This window comes from Salvelinus fontinalis, chromosome 31, assembly GCF_029448725.1.
Source record: "Salvelinus fontinalis isolate EN_2023a chromosome 31, ASM2944872v1, whole genome shotgun sequence".
Taxonomy (NCBI): domain Eukaryota; kingdom Metazoa; phylum Chordata; class Actinopteri; order Salmoniformes; family Salmonidae; genus Salvelinus; species Salvelinus fontinalis.
Window position 1 is genome coordinate 23,822,088 of NC_074695.1, and position 23,252 is coordinate 23,845,339.

Below are 23,252 nucleotides of genomic sequence, written 5' to 3' on the forward strand. Positions count from 1 at the left end.
GAAAAAGCGTGTGCGAGCAAGGAGGCCTACAAACCTGACTCAGTTACACCATCTCTCAGGAGGAATGGGCCAAAATTCACCCAACTTATTGTGGGAAGCTTGTGGAAGGCTACCCGAAATGTTTGACCCAGGTTAAACAATTTAAAGGCAATGCTACCAAATACTAATTGAGTGTATGTAAACTTCTGACCCACTGGCAATGTGATGAAATAAATCAATCTACTATTATTCTGACATTTCACTTTCTTAAAATAAAGTGGTGATCCTAACTGACCTAAGACAGGGAATTTTTACCCTGATTAAATGTCAGCAATTGTGAAAAACGGAGTTTAAATGTATTTGGCTAAGGTGTATGTAAACTTCTGACTTCAACTGTATAAACAACTAACACAGACACATCCCCATACTTCTACACACACACACACCTACTGATAACACTAACATATGTACTCTCAATATCATGTTGTTTTTCTTATGTTCAACTCATCTACATGAAGTAAAATATCTTTAAGATGGTTTGGCAGAGAGTTCACTCATCTGTATGTGTTTCTCTCCTTAGACCTCTAGCTACCTCTCTGGATGACAAAGTGAACCTGCAGGATTGTCTGGAGCTTGGACGCACGGCCAAGGTAACACTAATACGCTCTTGCTTCTAGATGGTTTTATAATTCAGTTGCGCCATCAGTACTTCACTGGCAAGAGAGGTTGAAGTTAAAAGTTTGAAGTTCAGATTAATTCTAATGTACACTGCTCAAAAAATAAAGGGAACACTTAAACAACACAATGTAACTCCAAGTCAATCACACTTCTGTGAAATCAAACTGTCCACTTAGGAAGCAACACTGATTGACAATAAATTTCACATGCTGTTGTGCAAATGGAATTGACAAAAGGTGGAAATTATAGGCAATTAGCAAGACACCCCCAATAAAGGAGTGGTTCTGCAGGTGGTGACCACAGACCACTTCTCAGTTCCTATGCTTCCTGGCTGATGTTTTGGTCACTTTTGAATGCTGGCGATGCTTTTACTCTACCAGGAGACAGGCCAGTACATCAGGAGACGTGGAGGAGGCCGTAGGAGGGCAACAACCCAGCAGCAGGACCGCTACCTCCGCCTTTGTGCAAGGAGGAGCACTGCCAGAGCCCTGCAAAATGACCTCCAGCAGGCCACAAATGTGCATGTGTCTGCTCAAACGGTCAGAAACAGACTCCATGAGGGTGGTATGAGGGCCCGACATCCACAGGTGGGGGTTGTGCTTACAGCCCAACACCGTGCAGGACGTTTGGCATTTGCCAGAAAACACCAAGATTGGCAAATTCGCCACTGGCACCCTGTGCTCTTCACAGATGAAAGCAGGTTCACACTGAGCACATGTGACAGACGTGACAGAGTCTGGAGACGCCGTGGAGAACGTTCTGCTGCCTGCAACATCCTCCAGCATGACCGGTTTGGCGATGGGTCAGTCATGGTGTGGGGTGGCATTTCTTTGTGGGGCCGCACAGCCCTCCATGTGCTCGCCAGAGGTAGCCTGACTGCCATTATGTACCGAGCTGAGATCCTCAGACCCCTTGTGAGACCATATGCTGACACATGCACATTTGTGGCCTGCTGGAGGTCATTTTGCAGGGCTCTGGCAGTGCTCCTCCTTGCACAAAGGCGGAGGTAGCGGTCCTGCTGCTGGGTTGTTGCCCTTTTACAGCCTCCTCCACGTCTCCTGATGTACTTGCCTGTCTCCTGGTAGCGCCTCCATGCTCGGGACACTACGCTGACAGACACAGCAAACCTTCTTGCCACAGCTCGCATTGATGTGCCATCCTGGATGAGCTGCACTACCTGAGCCACTTGTGTGGGTTGTAGACTCCGTCTCATGCTACCACTAGAGTGAAAGCACCGCCAGCATTCAAAATTGACCAAAACATCAGCCAGGAAGCATAGGAACTGAGAAGTGGTCTGTGGTCACCACCTGCAGAACCACTCCTTTATTGGGGGTGTCTTGCTAATTGCCTATAATTTCCACCTTTTGTCTATTCCATTTGCACAACAGCATGTGAAATTTATTGTCAATCAGTGTTGCCTCCTAAGTGGACAGTTTGATTTCACAGAAGTGTGATTGACTTGGAGTTACATTGTGTTGTTTAAGTGTTCCCTTTATTTTTTTGAGCAGTGTATATTTTCAAATGTATGAATGAGTTTCTAGCATCAGATGGGATGTCCATATTTGAAACATGGTTAAAGATATGATTGTTATCTGTCTGTTCTTTCCCTTATAGTATAACAAAGTTCGTACCATCACCACCAAGTCCAACTCCATCAGACGGGGGAAGATGGGGCCCCTACCTGTCGACTTTAATGGCAAGGAGGACACCCTTTGGTGCGCAGAGATGGAGAAGTAAGCCTTTATTATTGAGAGTAAAAGGGTAGGGGTGGACAGCATAGAATATAGAAGTGATTACAGTCTAATTACATTGTTTTAAGTTGTTATAGTTACCATTATTCTTATACCATGACTGTTCATGGATACAGCTCTCACTTGTCAAAGTCAATGGTCTTATAGTGTGGAAGTTAAGTGAATGTAATCTGTAATTTCTGCTACAAATACACTTGCCCTCAGGTTGTTTTGACATTGTTCTAACATTTTCCACGTTATGTGATTGACCTTCCTGCAGGATCTTTGGCTTTCCCAAGCATTACACTGATGTCAACAACATGGGTCGGAGCCAGCGGCAAAAAGTACTGGGCCAATCATGGAGTGTACCAGTTATCAGGCACCTCTTCGCGCCACTCAAGGACTACTTTGCCTGTGAGTAGGAACCTCACGTTCCTGTATGCTGCACTGTCAACAACAACAGCAACATGAAATGGCTGATTGTTGGAGGGGAGGATAAAAACAGTATACTTATCCTGCCCTGCTTTTCAGCAAATGAAATTCTTGTGTTTATCAGACTGACCTCAATCATATTAGTCTTTTTGTACCACTGTCTGTATTGTCTGTTTTATTTGTTTTCAGTTAATGAGCAGCTGTTTCAATGCAGTGTGGTCATATAATCACAGTATTCCCAGAATGCACTGACACTTTTTGGTTATTTTGGTTTGTCTGGAGTAGTTCACGTTTGTCAATGATGGTGAGGTCAGACCTCAAACCCTGCCCACTATCTACCTCAATACTGATCTGTGTCTTAAATCTGCAGTTTTCTGTATTTCATAAAATTTTATAAATAGTCATAAAATCATATTCACTTGTAAATATGACTGAACCTTCTAATGTTTTGTTACTTGATTGGAAAAAAAGATCCTCTGAGAATGTAAAATCTGAAATTCATATTCAAACTAAGGCAGAAAATGTGCCTTGAGTGTTTGTTTTGTATTTTAACTTGGCCAATATTCACCATTGCTACTCTCTCTGTGGTGCTAGAGTATGTTTAGGTTTTTAATGATAGAGTTGGTCACAGGACACACATTTTGACTTACATTGTTTCACTTGCCATTTATAGACTTTAATTTGAGTGATATAGTCAAGCATGTGGATACTATATATACCTGCATGCTTATTTTCTTCAAAGAAAAAGTTGCTGAAAGCCAGTCCTAGCAGCTTTGATTTAAATAGTAAGCTGTGTACATTCTCCCTCTCTTGGAGCAATGGGCAGAGGACCGTTTTTTATTGCAAGTGCCTACTAAACAATTGTTTAAAACCCAGGAACAACACGTGTAGAACTATTTTTCTCCTGTAATTATTATTAATTCTTTATTATTTCAAAGGGAGCTGGACAAAGCTCTGACGAAAGGAATACATCATAAACGTTGTCACGTAATCCTTTCAGTAAATCAGACAGGCAGCGTGTAAGTTTGTGAAAGCAACTATTTTAAAATTCCCTTGTATGTTCTTAGGGTGTTGATGAAGGTCACATGGAGGGCCTAGTCATAAAATACCCACTTCGGTTTCATGCCTGTGTTTGACGGTGTGTTAAGTTGAAGTGATGTTTTAACTCCAGTGTTCTGTTCACCTCTCTCAACAAGTTTGTTGAAATATACCACAACACAACCATCTTTCATAGAACAACTTGAAGTTACTCTACATTCTGAAATCATAAGTACTGTTTGTCATTTGGGGTTATTGAGATTCTTAACTCATTATCAGTTTAGTTTTGGATCCTTGTTCCCCTCCAGCATCCATACCTTCCTCTCATGCTGTGTGTCAGTGTGGTGAATGACATCAAACTTCTCTTAACTCAGAGAGCGAACACATACTCGATACCAAATGTGTTTTTTCTTACCATTTCTGTTTTTAATAAGCACCATCAGTTGCACACCGTCTGGACTGTGATTTGCGTACGTAAGATGCTGGCCTTATTAATTCGTTTTTTTAAATGAAACAAAAGGAATGAACAATATCGTTCTGTGTACTGTGTTTTAATAATACTTTTATACCAATACCTCAAATGTTATGTTATTAGGGTCTTCACTAGACTCCTGTTGGTGCTATATTATGCAATTGTTTTCTTATTTTCTTGCATGGTATGTTTAATATTGATATAATATTGGTCAGGTTGTATAAAACATGTCTACTTGTCCACAGACTAGTTTAATGTATAGTTGTCAGTCTCATAGCCCCATGTAAAGCTTTTGTCCCACGTTTACAGTCGTGTTAGAGATTAGAAATAAACTTCCCAAATTGTATTATTTGTACTTTGTCCTTGTTGTCAGTCGGTTAATTTATTGATTTTATATTATAGTGTGTGTGCGCTTAAAGCTTATAGGTGGTCTCTGGGACCATAGCCTATTGTGTACACTCCAAGCCTGTAGGTGAAATGTGTTATTGTGGTTTTATACAAGGCCATATATTAATCTTAACCTGAGCAAAGAAATGAAACAGTGGTGTGAAGAAGATCATGTAAGAATAATAGTGGATCAATATATTAGTAATACGTTGTATTCTTGTTTGGCAGTGTACACAGATGGTTTGAAGGATCCCATTGACGTGACTACAGGAACAGGTGTATTTATTCCTGAGTTCAATGTTTATCTATGCAAGATATTAACAAATAATAGATCGGTATATTCAACGGAAATGGTCGCAATAATTGTTGGATTGAGATGGATAGAGGATGTGCAACCAAGAAGAGTATAAATGTGTATGGATTCTGCATCAGTTTTGTGTAGTTTATTATCTGGAAAATCAGAGTGAGAGGATTTATGGTTTGAAGTAATTACGATTTTGTTAGAATTACAAAGAAATGGTACAGAGGTTTTGTTGGATTCCTGCTCATACAGGAGTCAATGTAAATGATATAGTAGATACTGTATAATTGCAAAGAAAGCAATGTAAATGAATAAAGTGGATATGCAGGTGCAGTTTGGTAGAGGAGAGGTTAAAACATTGATCTGAAAGACTGGGTTGGATTGCTGGCAGAGGCAATAGGATGCAAGTTCTAAGGGGATACATTTTTATAGTACAAGGAAAGCTGTATGGGCGGTAACCAAGTGCCATGTAATGGGAACAGAAGGGAGGAAGTTATCTTGAGTAGAATGAGATTAGGGCATATGGGATTGAATTCTTCGAAATTGACATGATACAGGAATATGTGATGGGTGTATGGTAGAGGAAACGGTTGATCATGTATTATTAGTCTATTGTGAACTGAATGATGTATGAAGGGAGAGTTTGTTTGATAGGGCCAGGGGTGGGGGGGGAGTTAGTGAGGTTTGTAGGGAGCGCCACACTGGAGCTCCCCAGGGGTGCGTGCTCAGTCCCCTCCTGTACTCCCTGTTCACCCACGACTGCATGACCAGGCACGACTCCGACACTATCATTAAGTTTGCAGACGACACAACAGTGGTAGGCCTGATCACCGACAACGACAAGACCGCCTATAGGGAGGAGGTCAGAGACCTGGACAGGTGGTGCCAGAATAACAACCTATCCCTCAACGTAACCAAGACTAAGGAGATGATTGTGGACTACAGGAAAAGGAGGACTGAGCACGCCCCCATTCTCATCGACGGGGCTGTAGTGGAGCAGGTTGAGAGCTTCAAGTTCCTTGGTGTCCACATCAACAACAAACTAGAATGGTCCAAACACACCAAGACAGTCGTGAAGAGGGCACGACAAAGCCTATTCTCCCTCAGGAAACTAAAAAGATTTGGCATGGGTCCTGAGATCCTCAAAAGATTCTACAGCTGCAACATCGAGAGCATCCTGACTGGTTGCATCACTGCCTGGTACGGCAATTGCTCGGCCTCTGACCGCAAGGCACTACAGAGGGTAGTGCGTACGGCCCAGTACATCACTGGAGCTAAGCTGCCTGCCATCCAGGACCTCTACACCAGGCAGTGTCAGAGGAAGACCCTAAAAATTGTCAAAGACCCCAGCCATAGACTGTTCTCTCTACTACCGCATGGCAAGCGGTACCAGAGTGCCAAGTCTAGGACAAAAAGGCCTCTCAACAGTTTTTACCCCCAAGCCATAAGACTCCTGAACAGGTATTCAAATGGCTACCCGGACAATTTGAATTGTGCCCCCCCCCCCCTCCCCCAACCCCTCTTTTTACACTGCTGCTACTCTCTGTTTATCATATATGCATAGTCACTTTAACTATACATTCATGTACATACTACCTCAATTGGGCCGACCAACAATTACTCCCGCACATTGGCTAACCGGGCTATCTGCATTGTGTCCCACCCACCAACCCCTATTTTACGCTACTGCTACTCTCTGTTCATCATATATGCATAGTCACTTTAAACATATCTACATGTACATACTACCTCAATCAGCCAGACTAACCAGTGTCTGTATGTAGCCTCGCTACTGTATATAGCCTGTATTTTTACTGTTTTATTTATTTACCTACCTATTGTTCACCTTAATACCTTTTTTTGCACTATTGGTTGGAGCCTGTAAGTAAGCAGTTCACTGTAAGGTCGACACCTGTTGTATTCGGCGCACGTGACAAATAAACCTTGATTTAATTTATTTTATTAGAAATGCTGGGTTCGGTAGCTAAGAGTTTGACTTCCGAGTGGCGCAGCGGTCTAAGGCACTGCATCTGTGCTAGATGTGTGACTACAGACCCTGGTTTGATCCCGGGCTGTATCACAACCGGCCGTGATCGGGAGTCCCATAAGGCAGCGCACAATTGGCCCAGCGTCGTCCGGGTTAGGGGAGGGTTTGGACGGGGTAGGCTATCATTGTAAAATAAGAATTTGTTCTTAACTTACTTGCCTAGTTAAATAAAGGTAAAATAAATATAATATACAGGTAACTGCCCAAATAAAGGAAACACTTGAGTAAATGAGGGATACAAAGTATATTGAAAGCAGGTGCTTGCACACAGGTGTGGAATTAACTTCCCATCATGGTTAGGGTCATTTAAAAAAAAAATGTGTGCCCATTATTTTGTTTACCAGGCTAGAACAAGAGATCTGTGACTTTTGAAAGAGGTGTGATTGTTCCCACACATTTGGCAGGAGCTCCAGTGACGAAGACTGCTCAACTTGCCGATGTAACACGATTTGCCATGGTGTGTTCCCAGGTGTGTTCCGAGAATTTTCAATCACAATGATAACTAACAATCAATAGCTTTGACCAATCCCCGAGGTTTGTAAGACCATGGGTTTAATAATAATTAGTGTGAAGGATGGTTTTGTTCTCTTTTAACATAAATATATGCCTTATAGAAAAGGACATGTTAATCACAAAACATAGCGTGACTGCAGAAAAGCTGTTGTTAATCTAGGGTGTCGACTGTGCAAACCACAAGGTTGAGACAAGATGGAAAAATGCTGAATAACAAGAAAACAGGAACTGAGGCATGTGTAGAAACCAACAAATCAGCTCAATCTTCACAAACACCATTCCGGACATTTGAATCCTGAGTGCTGTGTCTGGGCACCACCGATAGGCTAGCAAGTTTAAACCACGCTAAGCCTCTACTGTGACTGGCCAACTCTAAAGTTGGAACTACCTCTGTCACAGTATAAAAGAAGATGTCTGTACTATTTCAATCAGTTCTCTCCTTTACCCTGCGTGGTGATACAGTGAACCCGTATATACGAAAATTGCATTTACCATTTATCACTTGTGTTAAATAAATATAATTAAAGTATATTCGGTGACTCTGAATCACATTTGATCCTGATACTAGATTTGATTGACGCAACCTTTTACATGGTGACCCCGACGACGTGATCTGGTAAAGGACTTCGCTGGACATTGGCGGGCCAGCCAAATTGACCATTACTGTTGTCGAACGGTGTTTCTCACAAAAAAGACCGGTCAACTAAAAAAAAGAAGGTAAGCAGATACCTACTGTAAATAACTAAAGATCTGCACATTGGCATTATCCAAATTTATTTTGTGAGATACCCGTTTGATGTAAGTAACCAAATTTTATTCGTTTATATTGGTAAAAATCATAAGGAATACATAGTGGTGAATGCAATTTTGACTGGCCAGGTATTCTATGATATAACGAACAAATGTGATGTACTGGGTGAGATGCCAAGCGTGTATGAATAAGGGTGAGATGCCCAATGGGCTATATGTCCAAAAGCATGAGTGAGGGTGGGGATTAATACAACAGTGAATGAAGTGTATTAAGGTGAGATGCCGAGTTCGTATGGTGTAAGTTGAAGCTTACTGGTGTGAATGAAGATTTAGAGACGCTCAAATCGTATGAATGAAGTACACTTGATATTTCAGTAGGAGCTGGTATCAGTTTGAATGAGGTCAGGGACCTTCAGATGAGATGTCTACGTTGTATTAACTGAAACTGCCAAGTGACTGCAGTACATTAGATATTTCAGTTGGAGCTGGTATCGGTGAGAATGATTTTTAAAGGTCGCGGACCTACGGATGAGATGTCCGTAACAGAGTTATATCATTGAATATTGAGGAGGTGTGCATGAAATACGAGAAAAGTGATACAGTAAAGTACGTTAAGATTGGCCCTGAATGTATACACTCCCTATTATGTGCGACTGGGATTAATACACAGTTGAAAGAATTTCTTATATTAGGGATCTGCTTTCCATTTAGTAATAAGTACTATAGCTGAGGAATTTTTAATTAAAGAGAGTAACAGTGTGAATGTATATCCCTATGTAAACGCATATCCTGATTTGAACTGTACTAATCTATTAGAACATTTGATAAAATTACTAAACCTGTATATTCAAACATTTGACAAAAATGACTAAATCCGTATATTTAACCGCAACGTTGAATTTAACATTGGGTATTGTGGGAATGGACTTTCTAACTTGATTGATGAGTATTGAGAAAGGTCCATAATAAAAACGGGGAACGCGATACAATTTGAACATTCCCCACCGGGTGTGGCCGTTATTTCCATATTCTCCCGTGTCCAATTGAATAATTACTGTTTCAGAGTGACAAGTATATTAATAAGGATAATAGAAAAATTAGTTGAGCCCAATTTGAAACCTCAAAAGTATATTCCTATTTAAACTTACCCCAGGAGACAAATAAAAACCCTATCATGGAGCACCAAAATGTTGAGAAAGTTTTAAAGACTCTGAAATCTACATTGGAGATAAATGGTGGAAAAGATGGAAAGGAATGGAAGAAGAGAGGAGAAAAACAATATAGAGGAGGGCAGCATTGCCGCGCCCACTGGTCTCCCAGTCGACGGGGAGCCCGGTAGAATACTGGAGACTCTGAAACGTAAAACATATAAATCCAGTTCCGAGTGGAAACAAGAGGGAGAGATACGGTTAGTTAGTGTTTGTTTAGGATATAAACTGAACGTTTTAATAGCTTGTTTAGGTTAAATTGAAAGACTAATCAATTCTAAATAATAACGAAGAGACAATTACGATAGAGTTATGCCCATCGGAATGTTATTATTCTTATGACTTGACTGACATGTTATAAATTTAGCGGTATGTGTTATTGTTAAAGTCTTGGACATTTAATAAGTGATAAGTGGAAGGAGAAAGTAGTAAAGTCTGGTTTTAATCTTACGATAAGAGGTAAGAGAAAAACGTTGTTGGCAGAGGGGTATATTTTTGCCCAACATAACGAAAGAAAAATAGAATATGTTAAGCTGAAAGTGATTTAGGTGTGAGTATTGAAACATTGTGATAATGTATTCTGATGGTTATTGATTATTGGTTTGATTGTTTAGTTAACACCAGTGAATTTGAGCAGGAAAGTTCATGGATTCTAACATTATAATCTGTTTCCAGTACGTGGAACCAGGTGAAATCGGTAAAGGGGATTGCAGTTTGAGTAGTTTTTATTTTAAAGGGACAGTGCATCATTAATCACAGTTGTGTGTGTCTAATGGGGTTTGAGGGGATTTTCATGTTTCCCAGTGACAAGATATCATAAAGGGATACACTCACATTTGGAATATTAGAAGTTTTTTTTTCTGAGTTGAAATTAAATACAGGATTTCTTTTGATAAAGGAAGGTTCTGGAAACCTGGATAAAACATGCAGAAAATGTTTGACTTAAAAAATATATATGTTTAATGTAGTAAGGAACACTTCTTTGAAGTGGTGGTATGACTTATGACTTCTATCATAACTTTCTGTTGTGGTCTGATCAGCCTCATTGGAGAGCCATTTGGATGGAGAATCTAAGGTCATTGGTAATACTGAGTTTAAGGTAATTTGATACATCAAGGCGGTGAAATTAATATTATAGTGTATTATATTTTCTTAGATGAATACGGTGAGAAAATTTGTTAGGATACGTCAACAACAAAAAAGGTAGACTCATGTTAAGTATTTAGGACATATTTTAAACCAACAGGGCAGGTAAAAAAGATGAAGGTAGGAACATAGTGATTTTATAAGCATTGAATTTAAGTATGAAAAGAGAAATGTTGCAGTTCTTAGGGATGGTAAATTACGGTAGATAATGGATCCCATACTATGCAATATATATTAAATTATAGATGAGACTGATTTAAGATTAACCCAGGTTATTGTTAGATAAAATACAGTGGACTCCCGAAGGAGAGATTTCATTAGTACAGAAAACATGTTTAACAGTATTTTGGCTTTATCAATTCAAGTGGAGATTTGTGTTTAAGTGGTAGATGGATGGTAGTGGATGACAAGGATATATGACATCTGTGGTGATTCAGGATTATTGATAGGATCGAGATAACCTTATTTAACCAATGTAAGGACTTTAGAAATTGCCACCATAGACATTTTTTTAATTCCATGAGTTCAGATAAAGCCAAATAGTGAGACACTTAGTTAATGTTTGGAAACAACACATAGTTGTTACTGACTGATATGAGACAGAGCTACAGACAAATAGGGGAAAGGGCAGACAGAGGGGCCCTCCCCGCACTGCTGAGACCTTGAAGGTTTGAGAGCAGAGAGGAGAAAGTTTAGCACAACAGGCTGAAATAGTAGCATTGACTAGGGCCTGTGAAATAAAAAAGGAGACCATACAAAGCAGCACAGATAACTCTTAAAGTAGATAAGAAACTTGAAAGAGTATTGATACAAGGGCGGAGCCATGTATCAAAAGGGGGATGGAATAGGGCACTTTGTGGTGTGGCCTATTAGTTAATAATAAATACAAATATATATATATATATAGCGTTCCCAACTTACTTGGCGGACACGAGTATGGTAACTGAAATATTAGGTCAAGATATTATCCCTAGAGTTGGTTTACTAGGATAATAATGGAGGACATTCTAGCTAATCAGATAGAACAAATAGAATGACAGAGTTAGGGACCAGAACAAGTAGGCAAAGAAGAAGATATAATCAGATAGAATAAATGAGAAATTGTTTGTTAACCAAGCCTGTATGTCCAAGATTTTATGCACTACAGGTGAATTACAGGAGAAGGTGATTCATGCAATCCAGTCCATGAGGAGAATAGGTGGAATGCAGCCCCGTTGGGAGGGGCCATACCAAGTATTCCTGGTGACAGCCTTTGCGGTGAGAATAGCTGAAAGAGCTACCTGGGGGCATATCACACATTGTAGGAGGGTAAGACACACTGACACTGTCAAACAATCACAAGGGTAGGAGCAGAACCAACAGGGTACTGGGGGCCAACTCTCTACTGAAGATTCCCTTATACCCGACCTTTCCCCGCTGTGAGCGTTCATAGAAGTGAAAGTGTGGCTTGGCCTCTGGCTGATGATGTGTTCTCTGGGAGAGGGTGGGGCTTTACAGGAGTACTGGTTGTTCTGAGCTGTCTGATTGTGGGAGCCATATTCCTGATATACCATGAGCCCCCGAGAAGGCTAAAGAGGGTAACCTGACCCATAGTTTAGACGATGAGGATTTTGTATTAACCAAGCATGAAGGATCACTTAATCTGGATAAGCAGGGAAGAAATTGAGATATTTGTGGAACCAGGAGAATTGATCCAAAATGTTTGGTTTTAACACCTGTGAATAGGAGGGTGCCAGTGTACCTGTGTAATGGGCATGGGTGTGCTTATTGGGATTACATGATTACAAATACGGGTCCTTATTGGGAATGGAGGAGGGGTTACCCGTACAGCATTAGGGACCCGACAAAAGTAGACAGGTTTTCCATTATCTGGGGAAGGGGTGAGGGGCAGTCTGATGTTTGTAAAGGTGATGAAATCCTACTAACCATTAAGGCTGTTAAGCTCTCCGATGCAGGTACCTATACCCTGGGATTGGAAAGAAACGGGGCAGATACGATGGGAATGTTCACCATAACCGTGCTGCCAAAACCACCACCAGCTCCCACTGGACAGGGACAGTCGAACTACTCCACCACTCCAGGTGCAACTCTAAATCCACCAACTAAAATATTGAACCCGGTGCAGGTAATAAATGTTAAGGATATCACAGACAGTGACCAATTAGGCACTGAAACTGGTTATGAGGGGAGGGAAAATATGTGGTTAGCCTATATGAGGTATACAGCTAAAACACTCAACAGAAAAGACTGTGTTATCTGTGGGCATGCTAGACCTGTTCTGGCAACACACCCTTTTGCTCTAGGCACGAATTCCAGGCACTAAACCGGAATGATGGCCTGTGCTACTTATTGCCCATTATTGGCCCAGCCATTGTTGATGCTAAACAAACTGCCTGGATCAATTATATCTATTACAATCAGCAACGTTTTGTTAATTACACCCACACTGCACTCACAGGTATGGCTGAACAATTGGAGGCTACCTCTAGAACTGCCAGGCAGAATAGGCTAGCTTTGGACATGCTCCTTGACAGTCAGGGAGGGGTCTGTAAAATGTTTGGGGAACAATGCTGTACTTTCATCCCTAATAACACCAGCCCTGATGGAAGCATTTCAAAAGCTCTAAGTGGTCTAGATAAACTATCTGTGGAAATGAAGGGCTTGGCTGGAGTGGAGGAGGGGGGACTGTTCTCCTGGTTGGGTGGCTGGTTCGGTAAGTACACTGCATTGATGGTTACTGGATTTCTGAACCTCATTGTTGTATTCCTTATGTTGATGTGCTGTGCCGCTTGCATCATACCCTGTTTGAAGAAATCTATTACAGATGTGGCGCGGGCTTCAGGTATGATGCCATTGCTTGAGGCTCTGGAAGGGGACGCTGACACTGAGTCTAACTTCCGGAGAAAAATGGGGCTGACTGAGGATGATCCTTGGTTCGCTGTGGGTAAGGATGTGGAATGAAAAAGTTGATCATCAGTAGCTTAATGTAACTAACATACATGTAAGAACTTGTCCTCCCTTATGTGAAGGTTTAAAGATCCTGGGTGGCAAGGAGCCCACCTGGTACAAGATAGGTGTAGTAGGGAGGACCAGATGGTTTTAATGTTTTCTACAAATATACTCTGTGTTTTCTAATATCAATAATGTTGTTTTTGGTGAGTGACACCCTTGCGGGTGTCAAAAGGGGGAATCATAAAAACACCAATAAAAAAGAGCTGTGTTCTGAATGGTCTTTAAGGGTTTAAAGTTCCCTGGGTTTAACTACAACCTGGTATGTGTGTCTCGATCATTGAACGAGATGGTATCTTTTTCTTAGTTTTTACACCCGCGAGCGGTGTAAAAAGGGGGATTGTGAAGGATGGTTTTGTTTTCTTTTAACATAAATATATACCTTATAGAAAAAGGACATGTTAATCACAAAACATAGCGTGACTGCAGAAAAGCTGTTGTTAATCTAGGGTGTCGACTGCAAACCACAAGGTTGAGACGATGGAAAAATGCTGAATAACAAGATAACAGGAACTGAGGAATGTGTAGAAACCAACAAATCAGCTCAATCTTCACAAACACCATTCCGGACATTTGAATCCTGAGTGCTGTGTCTGGGCACCACCGATAGGCTAGCAAGTTTAAACCACGCTAAGCCTCTACTGTGACTGGCCAACTCTAAAGTTGGAACTACCTCTGTCACAGTATAAAAGAAGAAGTCTGTACTATTTCAGTCAGTTCTCTGCTTTACCCTGCGTGGTGATACAGTGAACCCGTATATACGAAAATTGCATTTACCATTTATCACTTGTGTTAAATAAATATAATTAAAGTATATTTGGTGACTCTGAATCACATTTGATCCTGATACCAGATTTGATTGACGCAACCTTTTACATTAGGCAAAGACTCAGCTTATGCAAAAGGTTAGTACAGTTTATTCACGAGAACGTTCTAAAGTCAAGAATGCAAACAGTCTTTATAACACACACAAACAAGTTCAAATCTTAAACTACGCCTTGCTCAGACAGTCAGTGTGTTTCCACTACACAGATACATTGTTTAATCTGCAACATGTTTCATAATTTTCTGCAAGCCTAACAGTTTCTCCCCTCCACTGGTGGAGACAGCATGTCCTGTAAGGAACACAGTATTACAACTTGTCTGTTGATAGCTCCTCTTATCATTTGTTTCCCACTTGCACCCTGCTTACATACTAAAAAGGAACTAAAGGTCCTTGTTCTAATTCTGACTAAAACTACACACATCAGATTATAGTTTTATGATTCTAATACAATTATATGGTGTCAGAGTTGAATTATTTAATCATTATCTTTAAGCATATAAATTATTTTATCAGGTGTCAACCCAATTGAACATTTAGGGGAGTTTCTGGTACAACGCCTGAAACAGTTTTCCACCACCGTTAACAAAACACCAAATGATGGAGTTTTTTGTGGAAGAATGGTGTCACAACCCTCCAATAGAGTTCCTGACACTTTTCTTGCAGCTCGTGGTGGCCAAATGACCTATTAAGACACTATTGATCTTTCCGTTATTTTGGTAGTTACCTGTAGTAGTATAGGCAAATATTTGTATAACTAACTCAAGATAGACCAGAGCCTGTCCTTTCCAATTGGAGCACATGAATTAGAGGGCAGAACAAGCGAGGAGGTGGGCAAAGCCAGGCACGAGCTAGTGAGATGCTATTCAGCATTTATTTGCATATATTCTAGCATTTATTTGCATATTTCCGTTAGGGAACGCCTACTCTGAAGTGCGCGTGTGCATGAACTCAATTCGCCCTTGCGCTCCTTCTAAACAACGCAATTTTTATAAACTTCGGCAAATGGTAAAGTCAACAAAACGCAGTCCACTGTTTGTTACAGATTCTAGTTTTGGAAACAGAAAACTGTATGGAGATCAAATGTTTCATCGATGAGAAAATGTTCGTAATGTCGGCTAAAATCCATCTCGCTCCATTTTCTCCCACTACCCGCCACTGGGCTTCCTCTCATCACCATATTTGGTAGTGAATAAAACACCTATCAGATGCTTCACATGTATAAAGCAGGCAAAATATCTGGCTCATTGTTTCATCTGTGGTGCATATATAGGCCGTGACCGGTTTCACACTCCTGTACCATAGGTGGCAGTGTATGTGCCTTTCAGTTAGTTGCGATCTTTTTTTTTACAGTCTATGGTTGCGATCCCTTAATACATTTTAAAGAAGAAGACGAGTTCGTGGGGAAGATCTCATTTGTAGCCTCCTCGCGTCCTCTCTCGGCTCTCCGAAACTCATTGGATGAGAAAGCCAGAGGCCCCGCCCCTCTGACCTTCTCATCCAATGGGTTTTGAGAAGGAGACGAGGACGCGAGGTGTTCAATTTGAGATATTCCAATGTTCAGGTCATTCAGGCTAGCTAGCTACATCACAACTGTGCAAGAGCCAAGACACTAACGAAATAAGCCGCCGGTGAACGGCGAGAAAGTATCTACAAGTTTTAACCTTTTTGTATTTGAGTAATTTGATTTAACTGGTGGAAAATTAAGACAATGTAAGTTCAAAAGCATGTGTCTTAAATTGTTCATTGTCAGTAAAATTAGCTAGATAGCTAACGTTAGCGATGATGTCGTTGAATGATGGGTGTGTTTGATAGCTAGCTAGCTGTTGTATCGGTAGCTAACAGTTCCGGATTAGCTAAGTATTAGCTAAAACGAAACTCGATTTGTTTTTATACCAACGTTAGCGGTATAACGTTAACATAATAGCTATAACTAATGTTAGCTCGTACTTAGTTCACTGTCAACGATGGCCAACTCGTTTAATATAACGATAGCTAGTTTAGCTAACCCGATAATTTAGCAGGGCGCAACGTTAGCCAAAGCTTTGACTAGCTAGCTAATGTTAACCATAAATAGTTGTGCGTGTCTTAGCTAACTAGCTCAAATGTAACGGGTTTATAGGTAATGTAAAATAGGCAAGTTAGATGTCTGTCTCCTTCCTAACATTATTCTCATGTCTTCCCTTACCAAGTTAAGGTTAGAAGATGGCTGTGAACGTTTACTCTACATCTGTGACCGGCGACAACCTTAGTCGCCATGATATGCTTTCTTGGATCAACGAGTCTGTACAGATGAACTACTCCAAGATTGAGCAGTTGTGCTCAGGTCAGTAAGATGACGTCTGGGTCAAACCAGAAGTACGTTGGCTTGGCTAACTAACTTGTGATGGCTGTTGATCCGATGGCTCATTCAAAGTGTGGTACAGTTATTTTCGATCAACCGTTTACTTGGAGATACTAAATTTGTTTTAGATTCTGAAGGCATCTGTGCTTTATACATTCATGTTTTCAATTGCAGGTGGAACTCCGAAAAACGGAATATTCAGAAAATGTATAAATCGTATTTTTGCTATATGTGAAGTTAAAAGCCGACATAGCGACCAGACATCTCGTATTTCCCATCATCATTGCAGGAGCTTGTAATTTCTAAGCAAAGCAGTGGTGGCCACATGTCGAACAAGATGACAGCACTTGACCCAAACAAAGATTTGCACACATGCGATAATCCAATTTTTCTATCGAGTGAGAAATGGCCTAAATCTTTCTGAGTATTCAATTTTTTTTAAAGTTCCACCTGCAACGGGAAACTGAAGTTTGACACAGGTGCCCTCAGAATCGAGAACAAAGACAGTATCGCCAGATGAAGGTTGGTTGAAAGTAGTGGTACCGTATCATCAATGCACCCTCTGCTCGGCCGCTAACTATGCGCTGGAAGTTTGAGGCGGCTAACTACACCACCATCGGCCACAGGTGGCTGGTGTCACCTTAATTGGGGAGGACGGGTTCATAGTAATGGCTGGAATGGTATCAAACACATGGTTTCCATGTATTTGATACCACTCCATTCCAGCCATAATTAGCTGGCCTCTCCTCATCAACCTCCCGTGCAAAACCCCTTTATATGTATAGGCCTATATTTACATCTACCACCATTTTAGAAACTACTCACCATCTAGGGAAATTGTACTCCCCACAGTAGCTTGGGCCGTCACAGGGAATGTAGTCCCTTTTGCTAATCTAGATCCTTTCGTATATATAGAGTATGTGGACACCCCTTCAAATTAGTGCTATTTCAGCCACACCCATTGCTGACAGGTGTATAAAATCAACCACACCGCCATGCAATCTCCATAGACAAACATTGGCAGTAGAATGGCCTTGCTGAAGAGCTCAGTGACTTTCAATGTGTCTGTCCTCGGTTGCAACACTCACTAGAGTTCCAAACTGCCCCTGGAAGCAACATCAGCACAATAACTGTTTGTCGGGAGATTCGTGAAATGGGTTTCCATGGCCGAGCAAAGGCACACAAGCCTAAGATCACCATTCGCAATGCCAAGTGTTGGCTGGAGTGGTGTAAAGCTCACCACCATTGGACTCTGGAGCAGTTGAAACGCGTTCTCTGGAGTGATTAATCACACTTCACCATCTGGCAGTCCGATGGATGAATCTGGGTTTAGTGGATGTCAGGAGAATGCTACCTGCCCGACTACATGGTGCCAACTGTTAAAGTTTGGTGGAGGAGGAATAATGGTCTGTGGCTGTTTTTCATGGTTTGGGCAAGGCCCCTTAGTTCCAGTGAAGGGAAATCATAAAATTACATTCTAGACGATTCTGTGCTTCCAACTTTGTGGCAACAGTTTGGGGAAAGCCCCTCCTGTTTCAGCATGACAATGCCCCTGTGCACAAAGCAAGGTCCATACAGAAATGGTTTGTTGAGATCGGTGTGGAAGAACTTGACTGGCCTGCACAGAGCTCTGACCTTAACCCCATTGAACACCTTTGGGATTAATTGGGACACCGACTGCGAGCCAGGCCTAATCGCGCAACATCAGTGCCCGACGTCATTTATGCTCTTGTGGCTGAATGGAAGCAAGTCCCTGAGGCAATGTTCCAACATCTAGTGGAAAGCCTTCCCAGATGAGTGGATGCTGTTATAGCAGCAAGGGGGACCAGCTCCATATTAATACCTGTGATTTTGGAAGATGTTGTTCAATGAACAGGTATCCACATACTTTTGGTCATGTAGTGTACCTTGCAGTGGGTTGGAGAAAGGTAATTGCAGGAGCAGAGTATTAATAGCCTATAGAAGTTGAAACCTAATTAGCTGGTAATTGAATTATGTTATCACATTCACACAGGTGCTGCTTACTGTCAGTTCATGGACATGCTTTTCCCTGGATGCATACCATTGAAGAAGGTTAAATTCCAGGCCAAACTAGAGACTGAGTTCCTCCACAACTTCAAACTTCTACAGACCAGTTTTAAGAAGATGGGGGTTGACAAGGTGAGTGCTTAGTTTTTGATTTTTTTTACCTCAGTGTACTTTTGGCTATTCCTACATTTCAGCCATTGAGATTGTGACACTTTTTAATACATTTCCAGATCATTCCTGTTGATAAATTGATAAAAGGCAAGTTCCAGGACAACTTTGAGTTTGTGCAGTGGTTCAAGAAATTATTTGAAGCCAACTACGATGGGAAGGATTATGACCCGGTCAGTGCTCGCCAAGGCCAGGACACTGCTCCTACGCCCAACCCAGGGCAGGTCGCACCCAAGCCCAGGAAGCCCAGCACTGGTGAGGAAGACACATTTAGAATTTCTAACATTTTGATTGTATTCTAAATACCTAATTGAAAATATAGCTGCAAGCAACAATGAGGGGTCTAAGTCACGTTATAATCCAAGTTACTCTGTCAGCTGGTGGAACAAAAAAGATTGATCCAGTGTCTTTGATGCTTGGACCCTTAAATGCATACTGTATGCATTTCTATTTCAGTACAGCCCCACAGCTCCCCACCTGTTATCAAACCAGCTGCGAGAGTCGGTAAGGTGGTTTAATGGTCAAACGGATCTCCAACGGGCACCTATGGTGGGCTATCACAGTCATGGTCACTGTGGAAAGGAATATTGCTGTAAGGCTAGACACTGGAGTCAGTGGGTGTTAATGTGCAGTTGTGTGTCTTAGGTTGAGGGCATACACAGTCCACAGCTATATTATTCTTTCCTAGTTTGCTAACTGATTTGTGTTGGATCTAGCTCCCATGAGGTCTACAACAACTGTGACCAAACCCCCGCCCAAGTCAGCAGGGAGTGCCTTGCGTAGGCCCGGAGCAGCAGGGGACGTGGAGAGGGAGGAGCTATCCCAGGAGGTATGGTCTTTCGGAGTGTAACCGCTAACATACGTTGTTTTGATGAGACGATGAGATTTCCTCAATCTCCTGTATGGCTTTTTGTGTGCTAGTTGAATAGTTTATTGAAGCTTGTTTAGTTGTAACATGAGTCATGACAGCCCCGCCCATTCATTCTCCTATCACTAATGTATGCCCTCTGCTGCTCTCACCTCAGGTCAGTTCCCTGAAAGCTACTGTCCAGGACATGGAGAAAGAGAGAGACTTTTATTTTGGAAAGCTGAGGTCCATTGAGGTCATCTGCCAAGAAGTGGATGGAGAGGCAGATACAACTATGCAGAAGATTATGGATGTTCTATATGCAACTGATGTGAGTGACACCTCGCCAGAATACTCTCTCTGACACACACAAACAGCTGAGAGGCTCAGTGTTCATATAATTTTTTCATAACCAATGATTCTGTAGTAGGAAACTAATGTAGCTTTGTATTTGAATATTTAAATAAAAATTGTTACCTGTTTACAGGAGGGGTTTGTTATTCCTGATTCCGATGCTGAAGGAGAAGAACCAGAAGAGTTCTGATGAAAAATGGACACAACTCTAGTCCATGCCACAATCTCTCACACACACACACACACACACACACACACACACACACAGAGGTTAGTGATCACACGTTTGCATGTGCAATGTACATGCATACGCACTCGTGTGCTCTAATGAACATGCACTTACTCACACATACTGCCACTGTGGATTAAGTTGCCTTTGGATCATACACTGGCTGCCCCCTTGGTCCAAGTCTTTGTTGGTCCAAGTGTTCTTTGGACCATAATACATTTCAGAGAGCCTGCTGATCCAGCCACCAGAGAAGAACCCTAGATGAAATTCTAATAGGGCCATTCCTTTCTGGTTTCTTTTCTGCCTTGTTCTTATTCTGGCCTCTGCTGTGCCTTTCAACTTTGGCCTGTTACTTTTGAAATATGTTCAGGTCTTTCTATTCCTTATTTCCAATTGACCTAAACAAATCTGTACTAGGTCATTTTGATATATTTGCAAATATGATTAATTATTAAAAATATATGAATATGTTTACTCTGCCAATGGAAATTATTGTAATTTTTATGGTATGTTTACGCATATTCATTATATACTTGAGTTCAAATTTGTGGTTTAGGCGATCAGCATTTGTATTTCGTTTCCTGTTTATCTGGGGAGGTATTCATCACATTACTTTTTTTGAAGTAAAAACAGTAATGTTTTATTGATAACCTTTAAATAAAATACTGTACTTTTTACTTAAATGCTAAATTATAGACTCATTCTGTTTGTGTGTTGTATGTAGGCTAGTTTTACACTACAGAGAATAGCATCTCTACCGACCTATGTTCTAATTTACTTCCTCATGTAAGGCAAAGACCGGATGTATGGTTGCCTGTCCACAATGAAGAAATACTTCCTTCTAGTCTACAATAAGAGCAGAACTATACACTCTTAGCAGAGGAACTGAGAGCTGTCTTTAGACCTCGGAAGTCTGTTTTAAACTTGGGAGCAATATAAGGTTTCTATAAGCATCTCTTGTCTTTAGAAATTAAGTATTGATTGGAGAAATTAAATGTTTTTAGGTTGAAGAAATAACTTGTTTTGACAAGTTTTATGTTATTAAAAACTCAAATGTATAAATTTTTCTAATTCAATTTATTTCTCCATTCATTAAAATGTCCTGACAGACTTCTGCATTGCTATTGGCAGTTGGTTCTTGGTAGAATAACTAGAGAAATCAAAACAGAAATAGTGATATTGGCTGATCATTAAAAATAAATGTAAACATGCCCAGAGTAAAGGGCCATAAAAACAATGAAGGTCTACAGCTCCACTGGGTGTGATGGGGGACCCAAGCAGAGACGTTGGTAGCAGGGTGTACTTGTCATTCTGGGTGATGTTGATGCTGCCATCATTGGGCAACAGGGCAGCCCTTTGGATGGGCCGGATGCTGTTCCTGATGGGGCTCCCTGCCTGGTCTCTGGGGGTCCGCAATAGGGAGCACCTGCATTGTGGGGGCCACTGTGAGACGGAGGACCTATTCGTGTCTTGATTCTGGTATGTTCCATTGAGAATCGCCAGCTCCATTGGCATCTTCATGTTTTCTTTCCCTCTGCTGTAAGCACCAGGATTTTCCTGACCTCCAACGCTTTCCTCATTCTGACCCGGGCACGTTTTGCCTTGTCATTCACGCTGATCAGTACGTACAGGTCTAGATCTTCCATGCCGGGTTTGCCTCTATTCATACTGTTGTCCTTTACTGACCCCCATTCTTGCATTTTGATCTGGCATCCGGTTTCTGCTTCCATCTGCTTGGCCCAGTATGGGGCCCGGGCCTTGGGTAACTGCAGAGGTTGTTTGTCTACAAGGCTATTCACTGGGTCGTTGGACATGTTTTCCTGCATCTCTTCGTCCAGAAGCTTCTCGGTGTGTGTCAAGATGCAAAACAGATTTGGAAAACTGGTTATCTTCTTTTTGTGTAACAATTGTGTCAAATAGTAAGGACTTCTCTGTCTCCCCTTCCTTTCTGTCTCCCGACTGTCATCTTTGTGCCATCAAGAGTACGTTTTTTTTTTATAAACAGAAAAAAGCTTGGAAAATAACTTTTTTATATCCCCCCACATTTTGATTGCTGTAGTCAAAATTTGGTTTAATTGTTGTTGAAGAAGAAAAACTTCCTCTAGATACCACTGAATACAATGTTATGAAGACAAAAAGAGCTTTACTCTTCTGTGAGAATTTGAGCCAGTGTCAAAGGTGTAAAGCCATGGCCAGTGTGAGCTTGTGGACTGTCACAGGGGCACTGTGAAGAAGGTCAGACGGTAATATCAATTTAGGTTTAAACTGTAAATGCATGTGTTTGATCACTAAATCACATTTTGAATCTCTTGACTATTCATTGAATAAAATTGCCTGTGTAATCAAAACCTTTCACAGCTCCGCCTCTGATGACAAGCAGAAACACACCACAGCTCAGGTAAATCCAGAACAAAATAAATCCACATACTGGTATGCTCCCCAAAGTGCTCTTTTTTTTATTGGCACAGACAACGTTTCCATTCTAATTTGGTTTTTGTGACCTTGTCACCCACATTTTGTTCACAGTTTTTAATTAATCTCCCATTCCGAAGACATTTTCAAGTGAAAATGATGGTTTTAATATCAAATGTGGACTTAATCCTGACTGAGGTGGGAGACGGAGCATTCAGGAAGAACAGTGATCTCGGGGAGAAAGACATGCAGGCTCAGGGGGGAGTGGAGAATCAGATCAAACAGCAACTTCGCCACATCGAAAGCATATTCAGAGAGTCTGACACGGATGGAGGAGGGGGTGAGTGATCTGACCAT

At 41.3% G+C, this 23,252-nt stretch overlaps 2 protein-coding genes and 1 pseudogene across 4 annotated transcripts in view; 2 read left to right on the forward strand and 1 right to left on the reverse strand.

The window, feature by feature from the left end:
• Positions 1–14,506, forward strand: part of LOC129829871 (uncharacterized) — a 31,823-nt gene extending 17,317 nt beyond the window's left edge. For both annotated transcript variants that reach the window (XM_055891857.1, XM_055891858.1), the window contains 3 exons: positions 560–629; positions 2,272–2,390; positions 2,668–14,506. In XM_055891857.1, coding sequence (XP_055747832.1) covers positions 560–629; positions 2,272–2,390; positions 2,668–2,809 — 331 coding nt within the window. In that variant the 3' untranslated portion in view covers positions 2,810–14,506. The remainder of the gene's footprint in view (positions 1–559; positions 630–2,271; positions 2,391–2,667) is intronic.
• A 1,543-nt stretch (positions 14,507–16,049) lies between these two features.
• LOC129829878 (microtubule-associated protein RP/EB family member 1-like) lies at positions 16,050–21,173 on the forward strand. Of its 2 annotated transcripts, XM_055891868.1 has the most exons (8): positions 16,050–16,226; positions 16,706–16,839; positions 18,872–19,017; positions 19,116–19,308; positions 19,510–19,557; positions 19,770–19,882; positions 20,079–20,231; positions 20,388–21,173. In XM_055891868.1, the coding sequence occupies exons 2-8, from the start codon at positions 16,719–16,721 to the stop codon at positions 20,442–20,444; spliced, it is 831 nt and encodes a 276-aa protein (XP_055747843.1). In that variant the 5' UTR covers positions 16,050–16,226; positions 16,706–16,718; the 3' UTR covers positions 20,445–21,173. The 2 variants fall into 2 exon arrangements, with proteins under 2 accessions (XP_055747843.1, XP_055747844.1); XM_055891869.1 differs by lacking the exon at positions 19,510–19,557 and having other exon boundaries at positions 16,054–16,226.
• An 84-nt stretch (positions 21,174–21,257) lies between these two features.
• On the reverse strand, positions 21,258–23,252 carry LOC129829939 (protein quaking-A-like; annotated as a pseudogene).

Bases quoted from the DNA above. Each gene is read 5' to 3' on its own strand.
- LOC129829878 (XM_055891868.1), top strand. From the start codon at position 16,719: ATGGCTGTGAACGTTTACTCTACATCTGTGACCGGCGACAACCTTAGT. The intron at 19,309-19,509 runs GTGAGGAAGACA...TTTCTATTTCAG, and splicing joins GCCCAGGAAGCCCAGCACTG to TACAGCCCCACAGCTCCCCA. The intron at 20,232-20,387 runs GTGAGTGACACC...ACCTGTTTACAG, and splicing joins ATGTTCTATATGCAACTGAT to GAGGGGTTTGTTATTCCTGA.